General features: G+C 39.3%; 1 protein-coding gene across 3 annotated transcripts in view; it reads right to left on the minus strand.

Annotated features, from left to right (window-relative positions):
• TIAM2 (TIAM Rac1 associated GEF 2) overlaps positions 1–18,012 on the minus strand; it is a 165,919-nt gene that overhangs the window by 24,026 nt on the left and 123,881 nt on the right. For 2 of the 3 annotated variants that reach the window (XM_053937337.1, XM_053937335.1), the window contains one exon: positions 7,058–7,161. In XM_053937337.1, the coding sequence (XP_053793312.1) occupies positions 7,058–7,161 (104 nt within the window). Of the gene's footprint in view, positions 1–7,057; positions 7,162–7,274; positions 7,462–18,012 lie in introns of those variants that run through there. The other variant, XM_053937336.1, reaches the window with a different exon arrangement.

Here is an 18,012-nt window from a genome sequence, read left to right on the forward strand (position 1 = left end):
CAAAACAAAGCCCCACCAGGTCACACCTCTGGATGCAGGAACTGCGCATACTGTGCAGACCCTTCAGTCTTCTTTCCTATTGTTCTCATGCCTCCCTAGTAACTAGTAACTATGCAAGCAGGTCTCCATCTACAGCCTGACCTGGTTACAGGTTCACATTAGGTATAGCACTTTCCATGCTTTTAGCCTTGTGGCTTTGCAGCTCATTTGCTGTGTTAGCCAAGACTCACAGCTCTTACATTTGAATTTTGGGCCATCCGCAGGGGAATACAGAATTCCAGGATCAACACAACAAAGTGAATTCCAGGACTGGGCAGTAGCAATCACTAATAGGTTTACAGTAAGCCTTCTGTAACCTATAGTCTACCAGTTCTGGTGCCTTTTCTGAGCAATAGATTAATACACTGAAACCCTAGATTAATTTGCAAAATTCTTATGAACTTCTGAAGGGCTATAGTTTCACTGATACCCTTCTCAAAAGGCACAGGAAGATAGCAAGGGTCAGGCAGCGGGTCCACACTGCTGGAGCCACCAGCTCTGGTAGGGTCACCATAGGCTGGGCTATCTGCAAGGGAAGCACAATAATTAGCAGAACTCCCCACAGGCTTGTCATGCTTTCAATGCAGAACAGTCCCCTCCAGGCACAAATGAATCAAGGAAACCACTGCTGAGAAAGATGTTATGTTCCCATGTTAGCTCTGAGATTCCCTAAATACACGTCACATCGGGAAGAAAATGACACTTGGATTGCAGAGGCTATACATGATTTTGAGAGTACTATGTTGTTAATCCCCCTCCTACAAAGTAAAAAAAAAAAAAAAATTTTAATTGCAGACTACTCCCCAGGCTTTTGGATGTCATCAACTGCTAAAAAGAAGTTTTCATGATTAAAATAAAGGAAAAATCCTTCATGTCCTAAGGATGCTGAGTAAACCTTCAGGCAGGCAGCTCTCCTGCAATTAATGACATGCTGCGCAAGTGGGAACTGCCCAGGCAATGCAAAACAGAGCTAATGAGAAGCCATCACAACATTCAGCTGGAATTGCCTCTATGCAAGAAGTGGGTATAGGGCTCTGTTGAGCTTCTGGTCATTTCTACTTGGTTTTCTTTCAGTGGAGCTCAACAATTGGTGTTTACTTGGTTAGTAGTAACATTTCCTTTCCAAGATTTTTAATTTTTACAGTCTGCTTAACAAATTTATTTCACATACACTGCTTATATACACACAGTCAGACTGGTGATCCCATACTCATTTCTGAGAGCTATGAGAGTCATCACCAGATCAAAATAAATAAATGAATCACCACACATATATAATACATATGATCCATATAATAAATAGGATTACATTTACTGACAGCGGCAGTAGAAAGCAGTTGGATGTGTTTTGAATAATAGTGCCCTGAACTACTCCAAACCCCATCTGCTACAGATTACAATGTACAATGTTTTCTGGGTGATAAATCAGGAATACATAATTCCTAGCATCCACTTGCATTCTTCTGGAAGAAAAAATACCCTTCAAATCTTCCACAAACATTGAACAATTGCATGAATTTTCTGTTGGGGTTGGACTGAAAGTATGAGCAATGATTACCTTACACCTTTCTCTCATCCTGGTTTGAACGTAGACCTCAATGTATATTGTACCTAGGGATTTTTACCCCTGAATTATTCTGCATCAGAAGTTGATGGCTGTGGTCATGCTACTAATGGAGGGGTTTTGAAATCAGCTTTAGGGATTTTGAAGACAAAATGCAAATTTCTTCAACTTATGAAAACCACCCCTCCAGTGATGGCTATGTTGTATATACAAGAGGCCAAAATCACAAAAGGCAGCAAACTCTTTACAATACTCACTGATTTTCATTACAGAAATAGCTGTGTGAAATCAGCTAATAGATAACAGAGTGATTTCCTTTTTGAAATCCCAACACATGTATTTTGCATTTGTTGAAAGCACTGTTTTGGGATGCTTCCTAAGGTAGCTGCATGATGTAGAACTTGGAAGATGAATTTGCTTTCTGATCCAGTCTCTCTCTGCATTCACACCTCCTGGGCACCGTCAGATATACAAATAAGTGGCTCAATTGCACATATACCTTTGATTGGAAGGGCTACAAAAAAACCTGAGCAGTTGCCCAAATCAGACATATGTGCATGTTGGCTCCTTGAACACGAAAAGTGGCACGGCATGCAGGCAAACCAAAAACCAGATTTCTCACCATGGTCCCAGACATGCTGGCTTCATGGAAATGTACTCACTGCACTGGCCACAACTGGCATCACAATAAACAGAACACACAAGCTTCAAAAACACTGGAAGGATGATTCAATATTACATAAGAAACTCAAGCATCCAAAAACAAGACTTCTGAAACACACAAGGACATATTTTTTCTACCTTCTTTTTGTCCGCTATATCTGCAAAAATGGGCATTTCAAGTAGGGCCATCATATTGACCTGGACCTCATCCCCATGAAAAGCTGAAAGCATTTGCTGAAAATGCTTCCTCCTGCAGGAGATGCAGATGTGCATTTGCCAAAAGTGTCATGAACTCTGCTGGTCAGACTTGCCATGAATTCTCATTTCCTTATCAGATGAAGTTGAGATAAGCTAAATAAGCTCAAGCTAGGGCAAGGTGTTCTAGGATTTTTAACCATCACTTCCATTCATTGCATTAAGAATGGTATTCTTAAGGAAGAAGAATGGGTTTTGTCTCTTCAGTGTATAGAATTTATTTCTTTTTTATTAAGAGATGATGGGAATGGATTTGTCCTCATATACATTTGTCCTCATGTATGATCAATAACCCATGCTGAGTGTAAAGTGACTCTTTCAAGAGGCAACAGCAAAGGCAATTTCCCCAAGTTTCTATATTCAACTTATTCCCAGGACCAATATTACTTCATTGTTTGAAAGAAATATGGCAGCATTTCAAAGCCTTACAAAATGAATCCAGTTGGCCATTGTTTAAAAAGCCAGTTCTTGTTAACATTCAAAGTTTCTCACACAGCAGCTTCCATTTCTGCACCTGCAATGTTAATTTTTGAAGATGCCACCATAAAACCATTCAGTATTCCTTGACTGATGATTAAAAGCCATCACATTAGCTATTTTTACTGAGTTTCTTGAGTCTCTTAAAGACCTCTAAGATACAGCTGAGTATAAAATGAAGTTATGTGAAATATTTGCAGAGAGTATACCCTAAGGTTTTTTCTTATGATCTGTAAAATACTTAAAGTGAAAACACATCTCCCCCTTCTCAGACAAGCATTTTTATGAAGTTACTTCTTTATGTCTGCTAGATTTAATATGATTTCAGAAATGCATCTCTCTGATGACACTTATAAGATTCAGAGCAACCAAAAGTCAGATTACAGCAGGTCTCTTTCTAGATACCTTAAAATAATAGGTAATTATATGGTAAAATTTCCCCTTCTAGCTATGTTTCATAGAAGATTATTTTTAATACACTGAAAATACAAAGTAAAGATAAGCAAGTCAATAACAGACTATTAAACTTAATCTTGAAACAAACAGTGGGCTAGAGAAAACATTTCTAGCCAATATAGTTTGCAATTAGAAATAACAACTAGCTAAAGGACAAAGTGCATTTTTTGTTCATTCAACTTCATGCTACTTTGATGTAAAGAGAGCTTGATTCTTGGCAACTGCCAACATATCAGGATTTAAATGAGCACCAGGAGCACAGACAATTACTTCTCAAAATGATTAAACACAACTAAACTTAACTACATCGACAGGCATGCTCAATTCACAGATTTTCTGAGGTCACATATTCTTCGGTCAACAGAACATCTACACACTCCAGAACCAAGAGCAAGGACAACATGCTGTTGCCACATAAACAGTATTTTAATACAGTTCAAAAACGTACTGCAGCACAATGTGTTACAAGTATAATATCTATCCCTGTTAAATAAAATTGAAGATAAGGTTAAAGGTATTAAAGTACAAATGGGGTATCCCAGAGAATACAGAGCTTGTATTCTTGTCAGAATAAATGTGCATCTGGAATGCATGGTTCTTGATATCCATGTATTTTTAATAACATTTTATAACTTAAGGAACAGCTTCCATTTCCAGAATGATACTAGCCTCTCTTGCCCTCCTAAATTCACTTCTCGGTCTACCAAAAAAAAAATATAAATCCATGAATGACTGACTAAATGAAGGCATGTTAGAATGTAGTACACATGCAACAAAAGACTTATTGCTTTGAGATTATAAGGCACCTCTGAAACACCTCACTGTACTTTCAATTAAGATGATGCTTCACCTTAGTTTGGTATGAGATGAAGAAAATAAAGTGAAAATAAATGAAAAACAGACAAATGAAAATGCTTCAAACAAGAAACATAAAATCCAGAAATCAGACATGCAATCATTAAACCCAAAATTTTAAGACTGTTTTTAACTTACTTACATGTTACAGGACAAAAATCAACCAAACTTCAAAGGAGCCTGCTCCCTCAGAGCCAAACAATCACATCTACCATTGCTGTCAACTGGAAAGTGAGCATCTCTAGCTGTGTCTTCCCTGAAATAATCCCAAACTGCCTGTTGTTCCAGGCTGTGCTCAGAACCTCTCAGCACCACCAGCCTCTCCTCCACAGAGCTGTGCTTACAGAGCTCCTCTCCCCCATATTTCTGCAGCATCGCCTACTTGCCTACTGCACTAATGGTGTCCACAGGCGTGGGAGGTCAAGTCAGCACATGCAGGAAACAGAAGGCAAAGGGAAAAAAAAAATCCACAATCCCAAATCCAGATGCTACACTTTTCAAGGCTGCATGATTTCCTCAAACTAGCTTTTATTAGCAATAGTTATTGTTCATCTGGTGAACAGTCCCAAATCACAGCTATAAAAACAGAAATCATTTTAATTCCTGCTATACATAATCACAAAAGCACATACAATATACACCACCTGAACTTAACTGTTAGGTTTGGGTTTTCTTCACTTCTACATCTATTGGGGATATCAAAAGGGTCAGACAAAAAGCTCTGACGGTAATAGGCACCCTCCAACAGAAAGACAGCAATCAATTACAAACCATTTGCCGAAATTATAGAGCTGTCACAGACTCTTTTACAGCTGCAGTCTGACTGCCTCTGATTGCCAGGCTGTTTTCCACCCTTGTACCTACAAAACCAGGACAGCCTCAGATAATTTTTAAAATGACACTAGCAGACCTGCATGTCAGCTCAAGAAGTGAACTGCAATACAGAATGGGCAATTACTTCAGCAAATCATGCAAAAGCCCTAGTACTGCTGAATCTGACAAATTTGAGGCTGGAGGGAGGGCAGGGAGCAGACCTGTCCATTTTCCCCTCTTTTTTTGAGCTTTAATTGCAGCATGTAATTTAGAACATTGGAGCAAATTTAGTGCATTAAAAGCAACAACTAGTGTACAGCAATTGTTCTCTGTGTACTTAAATCCTCAGAACTCTCCCTAATTTTCTGGCACCTGGTGTATTTGACACAGGCGATCAGGATTGGCTTTGTTCTTCTGCTAGAGTAAAGCTGATGCCCCAAAATCTCCTCCCCTCCAGCAGGACAGAAGGTCAGCATTTATGTCCACACAGTGCACAAGGGAAACCACATAATCTGGGTGAGCAGGGCTCCCCAAGATACTCAGGGGAGCCTGGCCTGGTAAAAACAGCCATCAAAACGTCCTAAGCCTTGTGGTCACTTCTGCTGTGCTCCCACAAAGATCCCCACCCCTAAAGCCAGGCAGAATTCCTAAAACAGCACAGCAGAGAAATCCACAATATTCCTTTCAAAGGAACAATGTATCCTAAGGGGAGAAAATCCAGTTTGTTCTTGTCTGGTTGCAAAGACTTTGGGGAAGCATAAGCAATCCTTACACAGGATACAGATCATTTCTCTGGGAACGCTCCTGTGCAGCAGGAGATGGGCTGAAGACCCACAATCACTGGGATTCTCCTTATTCTCTAGGGAAAGGGCATAATATCACCTGTGTAAGACTGAAGTAGGTAACTAAGTAATTCAAAAAGTAAGATTAACAGCTCCTCTCAGTAAGTATGGTTAGAGGTACAATATATCTTCCTATTCCAGTCTTCTGAGTTTTAACATTCTCTCTCATCTCTACCAATTTTTCACACAACATAGCACACAGCAGTAATATATTCCAGAACCATAAAAACTCTAACGTCATTCCCGTTATGCAAGAGTGTTAACACAAGTGTTATCACAAATTTGCTTGAAGATACAACCAACTCATCAACAGAATTTAAAAACACATTTCTGTTGTCAGAATGGCAATGCCAGGTAAAATCATGGCCACCAACTCAAAAACACTACCCACACTTGCAGTTGGGAGGTTCAAAACAATATGCACTTCAATTGGACGCAGGTTGCAATTAGCCTGATTCAGAGCAAAACGGACAAAAAGCTGCTCTTTGGAGACCAGTGCATGAAGGTGGGTGCTAATTCTGGGCATTCCTGCCTCAGCCCCCAAAGTCCTTGCTGAGAGAAAGAAAACCATTAGTCCAGCCACTTCAAACAGAAGCTGCAGACACATAAAGGGTCTCCAAATTAGAGAGTGGCAATCACTGTCTCTCAAACACTGCACCTCTCCAAGCCTGTAGCCCTGTTTAAAACTATTGACATAGTATTGCTATGGTCACTGCAATATTAACAGTAAGCCCATGAATTATCAGCAAAAAGAGAAGACAAAACAAACTGAATCAATTAGAAAGCTGTAGCAGCTTTACTGTTCTCTGCAGGAACTGGGTTCAAGCCACACAGAAGAATGAATTTGACAAGTCTCCATCGGCTTGGCATTTGCCCCCATCACACTGCTCCTGCAGATGCAGCAGCTGTGCTGTAGATGCCAACCTACAGCAGGGTGACCTCCAGATACTAAAACACCAAGTACAGCTAATATGCATACAAATTTTTTCAAGCTAATGCCACATGTGAAATTCTTTCAAATAAAATGCAGAGCATTAACGCTACAACACTGCCTTTTGGTTCATAAGGACTGTTGTGTTAAGCATTTTCTTACCCTGAAGGGTGGATCAGTCTTCTCCCTGTGTGGCACTTGGTCCAGAGTGCCATCAGTACTGCTTCTTTTCAAACTGGATGTGATGTCAGGCACGTTACTAAAGTCTGCATTTGAAATAAAACACATAAATAATTTAGAGGCAGATAATAATTAGAGGCAATAAATAAATTAGAGGCAAATAAATTAGGACAGAAACAGGAGAAATATTTGCTCTTACCTGCCAACACTTTCAGTGTCTAGTACAATTACAACAGCAGGAGAGACTCACAGAATCAATTAGGCTGGAAAAAACCTCTGAAACCACTGAGTCCAACCTATGACCTAACACCACCAGGACACTAAGCGCCATGTCCAAAAGAAATACAAAATTTGAAATCATCACCACACCTCAGAAAACAATGGAAGAGGTCAAAGCAAGGAGAAACTATGCCTTGAAACTCTGCTTTCCAAACAGCAGCTGGACATGGGAAACTGTCTGAAGCAATGTGCATATCTGAGCTACCAAAATAAACGTAACACTCTTGCTAACAGCATGCTTTTGAAGGCAGCACTATCTATAATCAGCACACTCTGTGCTGAGACAACCAGTGAAGATTATTAAATGCACAAAGCAGTTCTCCTTGGATAAACACACCATTGTTCAACATAACTTAGTCCTGAATCCTTTAAAGATTTAAGACAAAAAGAGAATTTTGCCCTGGAACAAACACCATAATTCATAATACAGACACAATCCCTTCTTGCAAATACTTACCAATTTTCTCAAGCGTGGAGTCCATCTACACAGTAGATGGCACAATGCAAAAACTAGAGCACTGCCCTGCTCTACTTACTGACTGAAGCTTTCAGTAATATTTACATTTAAACTCAAGAGCTATCCAACAATGCTGAGCATTCATTTAAAAGTTATGTCATTTATCTTTATATTTCCTCAACTGGCTGCTGAAAGTCTGCAGAGATGCTCACACGGCAATTTTAATTAAAAACTCTAGAACTGAAGAAGTGATTTTTGATCAGCAGTATTATCAATCCACGTAGCTGAAAATTATAAAGCAACCAACAAAAAAAAAGGAAAGAAAAGATAAAGGAAGAAGGCTTTTCAGCAACCTCAGATGGTAACACAGCAATGGAGGGGGGGGGCAGTTAAAGTTTGCTGCTTTGTTTCCTAGTTTTTAAGCCTCCAGAATATAATTCACACCACATTACAACATTTTCAAACTCTTTCTCAACACCTACAAATTCTGGAGATTCATTTTTAAGCAAAAGGTAAGATTCTTATTTAATAGCTAACACCAGATACTGAAATGGTAATTAAAACAAATGCCACCCATCTTGCAGTAAAATCACGACAGCTTGCAACAAAGAAATTGGGAAGGACAACAGAATTTAGCTGCCTGGATGTTGCTGTTGTCCTGTCAATGCATAGCAGTACCGGTTCCTCTCAGAGAGAATTGAAGAACATGGTTTGAAGTAGAGAGGAAAATGGGAATTTTAGGCCCAAAAGAGCACCTTGCAACCCACAAGGAGCCTTCCTGGTAAGACAAAACATGGCTGACAGACTCCAGAGGCAAGTCAGAGAAAGACACGCAACTAACTCAGCACAATGTCAACTTGGATTTTTCTATATGTTATTAAGGTGCTTAGGGTCAAGCTTAGCATGGAGGCTGATGTTTTGCACCTACATGCCAAATACTTGACCACTTTCTCATTTCCCTATCCTTGCAGAAACAAGGTCTCCTCACTTTTCTCCCCTTAGGCTTTTTTACCTTCTCCCAGAGTCAGGTGCTGCTCCTGATATGTAAGAGCCTGTGTAAGATGCAATACCCAAAGAGTTATCACTTTTACAGAAAGAACACATTTTATACAACCCCACTCCAGCCATCCATCATCTTTAAGACCTTAAGAAAGAGTCTGTCTTGTCTATTTACTTTATTATGCTTTTACCTCTCTTCTTCCACCAAGCCTGAATAATTTTCTCCTTCCCTCTGGACTTTTAAAGTAATTTTGAGGCTCTCTTCTGTATATGAGTACACATGAATGCCTGTTGACTTCTACCATTGTCAACTCCTGTGTAAGCCAATCCCTAAAACTTAAATTGACTTTTAAACAACATTTTTTTCAGGGTAAGGTGATGCCAAGGATATTATTTCCTATTGTTTCCCAGGTGAGCTCTTTTTACTTGCCTTATGGGTTTTAATGCCCTTCTCCCCTCCAAACAGCATGCACCTGAGCTATATTTTGCAATAGCATAAAGAATCTAGAGTTTGATCTCAGGTAGTTAGCTAGTGAGAAAAAAACTCCATTTTCCTGATTTTACAAAGTGACCGTTAAACATACTTGTCTTTTACGAAGCAGTAAAACTAACTTACACAAGCAATGAAGAGAGAGCATAAACGTGGGAAGAGGAAAATAGGGTAAAACAATCAGCAAACAACATAAACAGAAGAAATCAGGATAACAACACCCAAAGCAGACAAATTTTATATTGTATTTTTTTTCCAGATGACCTATCTTTTCCTGCCTTTACCCTCATTTTATTTTTCCTTTGTAGTCTACAAGACTGTCAGAGATAGGTCTATATAGTCTTGCCCATTTTTATAACATTTGCTGTTGGCAGAATGAGTTGCTGACGATGGAGAAGTGACACTAAATGTTATTTTAAATAGCAAAACCTAAAAAAAGTTACACGGAAAGAATCCAAGGTGAGAAAAGACATCCTACTGCATCCTACATTGTATGCAGAACTAACATGGGGAGGGAAGAAAGAAAGGAAGGAAGGAAGGATGTATGGGTTGTTGATCAGTTTAGCATCCATATCCTGTCTCCTCTTCCTTCTTTTGCTGTGGAAGGGGACTTCCTTTGGATCTGCTCCTACAGACTATTCCCAAAAAGCACAGATGCACCAATATCAGCAACACAGCCCAACACCCTGCCCCACCCCCCTCAAAAAAGGTAATATTAGAGGATGGGTGATTACAAATGCAAAGCTTAAGGACATAAACACAGCAAAAACTTCAACACTGAAATTCTTTCAACTTCCAGAGATAACTGGAAGGGGACTAAAGCCAAACTCTACAAAATGTATTTTCTTTAAACATTCAGATTTGGATTTAGCTCTACAATAGAATTCATATCATCAAGGATGTTCACAAATAATAATGTGAAAGTGTTCTCTTAAAGGCTGATTAACCACTATTCTTTCAGGTAAAACTTGCAACAAAACTGTATAGAATTTGCACAAAATTAAGAAAGATGCTATCACTGTGCAAGTACAAATTTGTTCCACTATATCATTTTCTGGTTCTTTGCTGGCCACGAGGATGGAAAAGTATGCAGGGAGATATATATTCCTAAAAATCATTGAAATTCAAGGTCAAACCAGCACTTCCAGGCTTTTTTTAATCACTATTTTTTAAAAAACCCAAAACTCTGATGTTACTAGAATTATGTTTCTCTCTATTTAAAGAGAACATGGAATACTTCACTGAAAACATTGGGAGGCTTTCAAGCATAGTAAATGGTGAGTGTATCATGGCTAAATCTGCCCATACAGCTCCATTACAGTAGTACATTTGATTTATTCTACTGACATACTTGTGATAAAACTGTCTGGAAGAAAAATGGGACTGATAATGACGAGTTAAACAAAACATGGTTTAAATATTTTAACATAATTCTTCTCTGCTGCAGTACACCTCTGTCCTGTTTACACACACATTCATGCTTGCTGAGTTGAAATGTTTATCACTTCCAGCTGGGATACAGGACCCTCTGAAGCAGATACTTTTTTTTCAGTCTAGCACACAGGAATGTCTCCAGAAAAGAAAATACTAAGTCAGTGTGGTAGGTTGACCCTAGCTGGACACCAAGAGTCCACCAAAGCAGCTTGATCACTCCCCTGCTCAGCTGAGCAGGGGAGAGAAATATTATGAAAGGGTCATGGGTTGAGAAAAGCACAGGGAGAGATCATTCACCAGTCACAGGCAAAACCAACGCAACTTGGAAAAATTAGTTTAATTTATTACTAATCAAATCACAGTAGGATAATGAAAAATGAACCCAAATCTTAAAAACACCTTCTCCCTACCCCTCTCTTCTTCCCAGACTTAACTTTATTCCTGATTTTCTCTCCCTCCTTCCCCTGAGCAGCACAGGGCATCAGGGAATGGGGGGTTGTGGTCAGTTCATCACACATTGTCTCTGCTGCTCTTTCTTCCTCATGGGGAGTACTCCTCACACTCTTCCCCTGCTCCAGCATGGAGACCCTCCCATGGAAGACAGTCCTCCTTGAACTTCTCCAGCATGACTCCATCCCATGGGCTGCAGTTCTTCACAAACTGCTCCAGAGTGGGTCCCTCACACAGGGTGCAGGCCTTCTGGAACTAACTGCTCCAGGCTGGATCCCCCACAGGGTCACAAATCTGGCCAGCAAAACTGCTCCAGCATGGTCTTCCCATAGGGTCACAGCCTTCTTCCTGCATCCATCTGCTCTGGTGTGGGTCTTCCACAGGCTGCAGGTGGATCTCTGTGGGCTGCAGTGGAACAGCTGCCCCACCATGATCTGCACTAAGGGCTGCAAGGTCTGTCCAGCACCCAGAGCATATCCCATCCCTTCCTTTTTCACTGATCTTGGTGTCTGAAGAGTTGTTTTTCTCAGATATTCTCACTCCTCCCTCCAGCTGTGATTGTGCAGAGCTTTTTTCCCCTTCTTAAATATCTTATCCCAGAAGAGGTATGACCACTGCTGATGGGCTCAGCCTTGGCCAGTGGTGAGTCCATATTGGAGCCAGCTGGCACTGGGAAGCATCTAGAAGCTTCTCACAGAAGCCACCCCTGTAGGCCCCTGCTAACAAGACTTTGCAACACAAACCCAATACAATCAGCTTTGTTGCAAACAAGAAGAGTAGCAACAGCAGATAAATGCTAGAATTCAGAGAAAAGCACAGGGGGGGCAAAGACCACCTCCATGTGAAAAGCTTAAACTACATCACATGAAATGCATACCAAACATTTTTTCTTGGTTTCTAGCAAAGAACCACCAAATACTAAGAACACACTCAGCCTCTAGCTACCAACAGCATCACCAAAGAATGCCATTACTCCTGCAATGTTGAGTCTTGCTGGCAGGCAGGTAAGCGACTCAATCATTCAAGAGAAGTTACAGTGTAACCACTAAAAAAATGACAGAAAACATACTTCTTAAGTCCTGTTCCTCACTGCTCAACATTCAATTAAAAGCAGGCACAGAGCACACAGATGGGACAGTTGGTTTGAAAAAACAAACACATGCAGCATATCCAAGAGCTCTGTATGCCTACGGGAATGTTTCTTCCCATGTTGATGCAGTGATACATGTACAAGTGGTGAATGTGGAAGTTATTCATGTGTTTGTTCGCAGTGAGGCACAATAGAAACTCATCGTCTAACAGATGTGAGACAATAATAATCTCTCCTACAATCCCAGCCAAGAATCCAAAGGAAATCAACTGGAAAACATCAACATCGACCATCCGGCAATTCATTTACCATAAAGAAGCCATCAGCAAATGCAAATGTCACTTATCTTTCTTCTTCTGTTTAATTAACAAAGAAGCCTTAATTACTTTCAAGTCATAGATGTTCCTACCAGTTCAGCTGCTCACTGCAAAGACAAAACCATCATGAAGAGAGAGTAGGAACTGAGGATCCTGTTTCTTTATTCATAGTTCTCTTTTCAGAACTTGTTCCATTTCAGACTGCTCTCACTGATTTAAAAAATGTCAAATAACCATCACAAGCATGTCAAGTGTTATCAAATGTCAAGCACTGTGTAGGTGGTGTAACCACCTCTTTTTCAAACTATAGCAAGAAGGAGTGTTTCCACCTGCTGCTCCAAAGTCAATGATAAATTGAATAAAAATTCCTTCTACATCTACATGAGAAGACAACACAGAAAAATTAAATGTACTCAGTCTCTCACTCCAAGACAAACAAAGACCACAGCAGGGCATCATTTTCAGATCTGTGAGGAGCAGCAGCTCTGTGCGCTACTTGATAACTATCCTCAGCTGCAGGAAAGAGAGATGAAGTCACATGTTTTGTCAGAATCAGGCGACGGAATGCACCCAGGCATGTCTCAGCTAAGGGGAGATGCTTGATTAACAGTTAGCAGCTGTGAGTCTTTCTTGGTATCCCTAACTTCACCTGATCCACTTACCACCTCACCAAACACTCACTAAAACAGTCTGACTCTAAAGGCCATGGTAAAGCCAGTCCCATAGATCTTGGCTGAACCAGGCTGAAATATGTTTGTAATCAATAAAGACAAGTAAGGCAGGACAGCAATTAATGATCAGAAATAACCATGTCTGAGGTGGGTGCAAGTAGCTGTGCAGAGGACTAAACTTTAGCTCTCAACATATAAAACCTGGCATATGAAATTGAAGCTCAGGAGCAAGGATTTCAATAAATTATTCAATTGATGATGGGGAAAAGAGGATGAGGCTATACAGCTGGTGAATAACATCCAATAGCTATGTTTAAACAAAGAATGAGAATGCTGAGGTAATCTAATTTTGGAAAATACAGATCTATAATATAAAATACAGCCTATGTAGTAACCTTAGGCTCTCACAATAAATTCAAGGAAAGAAAAATCAGAAATGTGAAGATAAATGGACTATAACATATATACATTGTGGGTAAGCAGATTGTGTCAAACTAATCTGACATCCACCTTCAATAAAGTATGTTTTTAAGACAAAAATAAAGGAAAAAAAATAACCTTCTGGAAACTTTGTTAAAAAAGAAAAAATAAAAAAAAACAACAGGAAACTTTTAAAATATCCCCAGGGAAATTGTCCGCCAAAATGAAAAGGATAGGAATTAAAACAAGACAGAACTGGCTAGCAGGTAAGATAAGAATAGATTTGTCTGAATTAACTCCTAGGCCTGGGAAAGGCTAGATTGTAGATTTTGTCCAAGGTGGGTTTGGGGACTAATTTTATTTGATATTTTAATTATTTTTCTCAGCAAAGAAAGTACAATAGGAAGTACTCCAATTAAATGTTCGAATCATTCAAAGTTACTACAGAGCATTAATTAGGAGCACGACTGGAGATGCATAAAGGAGATGTGGATGACCTTGAAGATGAAGGCACAGTCCTAGAATGAAATCACATGGAAGATAGTTTCAGGGACCTGTAAGAACCATTGCTTCTATAAGCTGGGACTCATGAGTTGGAAACATGAAAGAATAATGTGGAAGTGTGGAGAACAGGTTGACAACATACAGCTGTGAGCTAGAGCTACTTAAGCAATGGCGAAGGCCAGCAGATACTCAGATACTGATCAGTCATTCCACTGGCCCGGAATATGTCTATGCTGGCAATTAGAAGACTGGTTTTCAACCATCACACAAATAAATTTCTAGAACAAACTTAGCTAGGCACAAAGATTGCAAACAATCTGTTTCAAAATGGACCAGGATAATCTTTGAATTTTTCCTCATCTGGCTTATCACCAAAATTCTAATAATCTTTCTCTGGCCAAAGATTGTTTAGAAGAAAAAAAACTGCTTTTATTTGAAGGCCTTGAAGAATTCTGTCTCCAAACACCTCTTGATGTTTACCCAGACATGGCCCTTCATGATGGAAACCCTGGAGCAGAAATTCCAGTGTCCTCTTGTATCACAACTTCACTAAACTTACCTAGGTGTATCCCCAAAACTTCATCTTCTAGACCCTCCTCACTTGTACTAGCAATTTTTTCAATGCAAATGGCCATTGTGGGCAGTTAATGAATCTTCCATGGAATCTTCCATTGCTTTTCTTCTTCCTGATCACAGTTATTGTGTTCTTTGTAACCTAGAGAAAAATCTAAAGGGCTGTAGAGATTGTGTGGGCTCTGTCATGTATATAAACTGGTGGGTATCCCTTCCATGCTGATCTCAGGGAATAACACGAGCCAAAGAACTGAAAAGACTTACCCTCGCAAAAGAAGACATACAAGTTATTCACAGCTGAACTAGTGAACCCAGAACCCTTCATCTCTGTGGTGAAACTTGGATGCCTTCTCTAACAGAGATTGTGAGAATGTCTTTTGAAAGCAATTCAATAAATTCCTTTGGATCAACTGTTACTTTTCGAAAGACATTTCTTGAAGTTTTTCAGAAAGGAAAAGGATACAGAAGGAATGCTTACAGACCTATTTTTTCAACTTCATTACAAAAGAGTAAATATACTGTTGAAAACCTGAATTATATTGGGTTGTATAAAACCAAAAGAAATAAGCATATGCATACTACCTGCCAGGCTGAACTGTTTAACTGAAGTTATAAGTGGTGGTCTCTGAGGGAGCATTTTTAGAGCTCATTATACTGATATTTATCTTCTCCAGGCAGTGCTGGAATGGTTCACCTACCACTCCCTGTTTTTCAGTAAGTCTGAAGGCATGAAGACCACCAAAGCTTTATTCCTTTCTGAGAGTTGGCTCAGACTTTGGTATTGTTTGCACCAGGGATTTTGGAAATACTTGTTATCTTCTCTTGGAAGTTTACTTTTCTCTTGATAATAACATTGGCTAAAAGAATATGATAACTGTAGGCTTATAATTAACTGATCAGTCTGGGGAATTTACACAACAATGAAAAATGCAGCCTTCCATACACCTGGCTTAAATTTATTACCCAAATGTAATATCTCATTTCTAGATAAACCATACAGCGGATTATGGAAACTCTCTGTAATAAGGAGTGGGAGAATATCCTACATGCTGAAGATCAGTTGTGTTGTGTTTTATTGGTGGTTTCTAGAACACTTGGGAATTACTGAAAATATTGAATACATTCTTTCCTAGTGGACAGTCTGGACCTCCTGCAATCCTTTACAGTTGTGGATCCTATTTTTTTTCAAGCTAAAAATAGCTAGAGGCTTCTAGCTATTTTAACCTGTGTAGCTGTATTATGTATGTATGTATTTGTGTAATATTTGTACTATGCTGGTGATAGATAAACCCAGAATGGGAAGGAATTTCCAGACTCAGCATGTCTAATCCTCTGCTTGTTAAGCAGGCTTTAGATAACCCTACTGATACATTGGATACATGGAAGACTCCATGGAAGATTCAGTAACTGCCCACAATGGCCATTTGCATTGAAAAAATTGCTAGTACAAGTGAGGAGGGTCTAGAAGATGAAGTTTTGGGGATACACCTAGGTAAGTTTAGTGAAGCGTGATACAAGAGGATGCTGGAATTTCTGCTCCAGGGTTTCCATCATGAAGGGCCATGTCTGGGTAAACATCAAGAGGTGTTTGGAGACATAGAATTCTTCAAGGCCTTCAAATAAAAGCAGTGGTTTTTTTTCTTCTAAACAATCTTTGGCCAGAGAAAGATTATTAGAAATTTGGTGATAAGTCAGATGAGGAAAAATTCGAAGATCATGAGACAAGAATGGTCCAGCTCGAGTAACAAGTGGAGATCTAATTTCCACCTAGAAAAGTGGACTGAAAGGTCCTACTTTATTTCATTATTCATATATTTCCTCTGCATGTCATAGTGGCAAATAAAAAAACAAATCAGTTTTTTGCATTCTTACATCCTACTAGTACAAGCCTCAACATATGAAAAATGGCTGCTACACACTGAGCTTATTCATTGGGAGTTTTAATGATCACATTTGATTTCTAGGCTGAAAACTGTCTCTAGGTAACTTCTGCATTAAGGAAACAGATTTTTAAGAGAAGGTGGGTAGATTGCAGCCACAGATAAGAAATGTCTATTGAAACCCACCATATTCTCTACCACTTCAAGCTGAAAGCCAAAGCAATTTGGTTCTCTTTTTTGTCTTCATTGAGGTTCTCTATGGATTTGGGCAAGAGACTAAGGTACCATGGACCCCAAGTGAAGATTCTCAGTAATCTCCAATTAATTGAGTGTTCATGTTGGCTCAATTAATGGAATCTGTGTAAGTTTTTAACTATTACACAGTGCCAGTCCATTTTTTCCCCACATTTGGTACTCACAGTGTTCACTCTAATGCTGGAGTAAATCCAAATGTATTTGAAGGCAGTAACTGTGGTTACTAACTGTACAGTGGTTTACAGCTTTCATGCTGCTTTAACCAACAGTTTAAAAGATAGTGAAACACTAAATTTATTATCAATTCAAAACCACCTTCCACTTTTTGCCTAGGAAATTTTCAAGTTCTTCTGAAAACCTTTGAACTAACTTCAGATAACAACTAGGTCAAATTCTTATTGCTGTATTATTGTGACTTGAATCTACTAGTACCAGTAACTTCAGTCTCTAGAAAACCAAACGTTAGAAAAACACAAATAAAACTAGCTGTATTCAGTAATTCAGAAATTATTAAATCTCTGTAAGATATTTTGGCTTTTATAATTTTTTTTTGGTGGTCTGGATGTTTTGTAACTTGAGACTAGCTAGAAGGTATACTATCAGGTTAGGCTGTAACAACTGACTTCTTGGCGTAGCAGGAAACTCATTCAGGAATCCTTTCCATATGTTAAAATCTGGAAAGAAAATTAGCATACAGCTGTCATAACATCAGACTTCCTAGACAGGATTCTTAAACACAGAATTACTAGAAGCCTGTCACTAACTGGAGTAATTGTTACCAAACAAGACATGCAATTACAGACCAGCCAAGAAGATTCCCCTCATGGCCCCTTTCATCCATATGTTTTGGCTTCAGGGAGCAAACTATGAAACATCAGAAGGTGCTTTACATGCTTCCCAATGTACAATGCAACCTGGCTGCTTCTATTTGCATATGTGATACTGCCTAGACAAAAGAGAAATTCCTACTTCTGGCTAGGATCTGAAATGATCAAGCAGGACAAGTCTTTCTCCTTTGTTTCCACCCTTCAGTGAGAAAAGTGACACTTCTTTTAACATTACACATTTTCAAGTATAGAAAAAGGCAGCATATTCACGCAAATATTCTTGTATCGTAC

The sequence above is a fragment of the Vidua chalybeata genome, chromosome 3 (assembly GCF_026979565.1).
Source record: "Vidua chalybeata isolate OUT-0048 chromosome 3, bVidCha1 merged haplotype, whole genome shotgun sequence".
Lineage (NCBI taxonomy): Eukaryota > Metazoa > Chordata > Aves > Passeriformes > Viduidae > Vidua > Vidua chalybeata.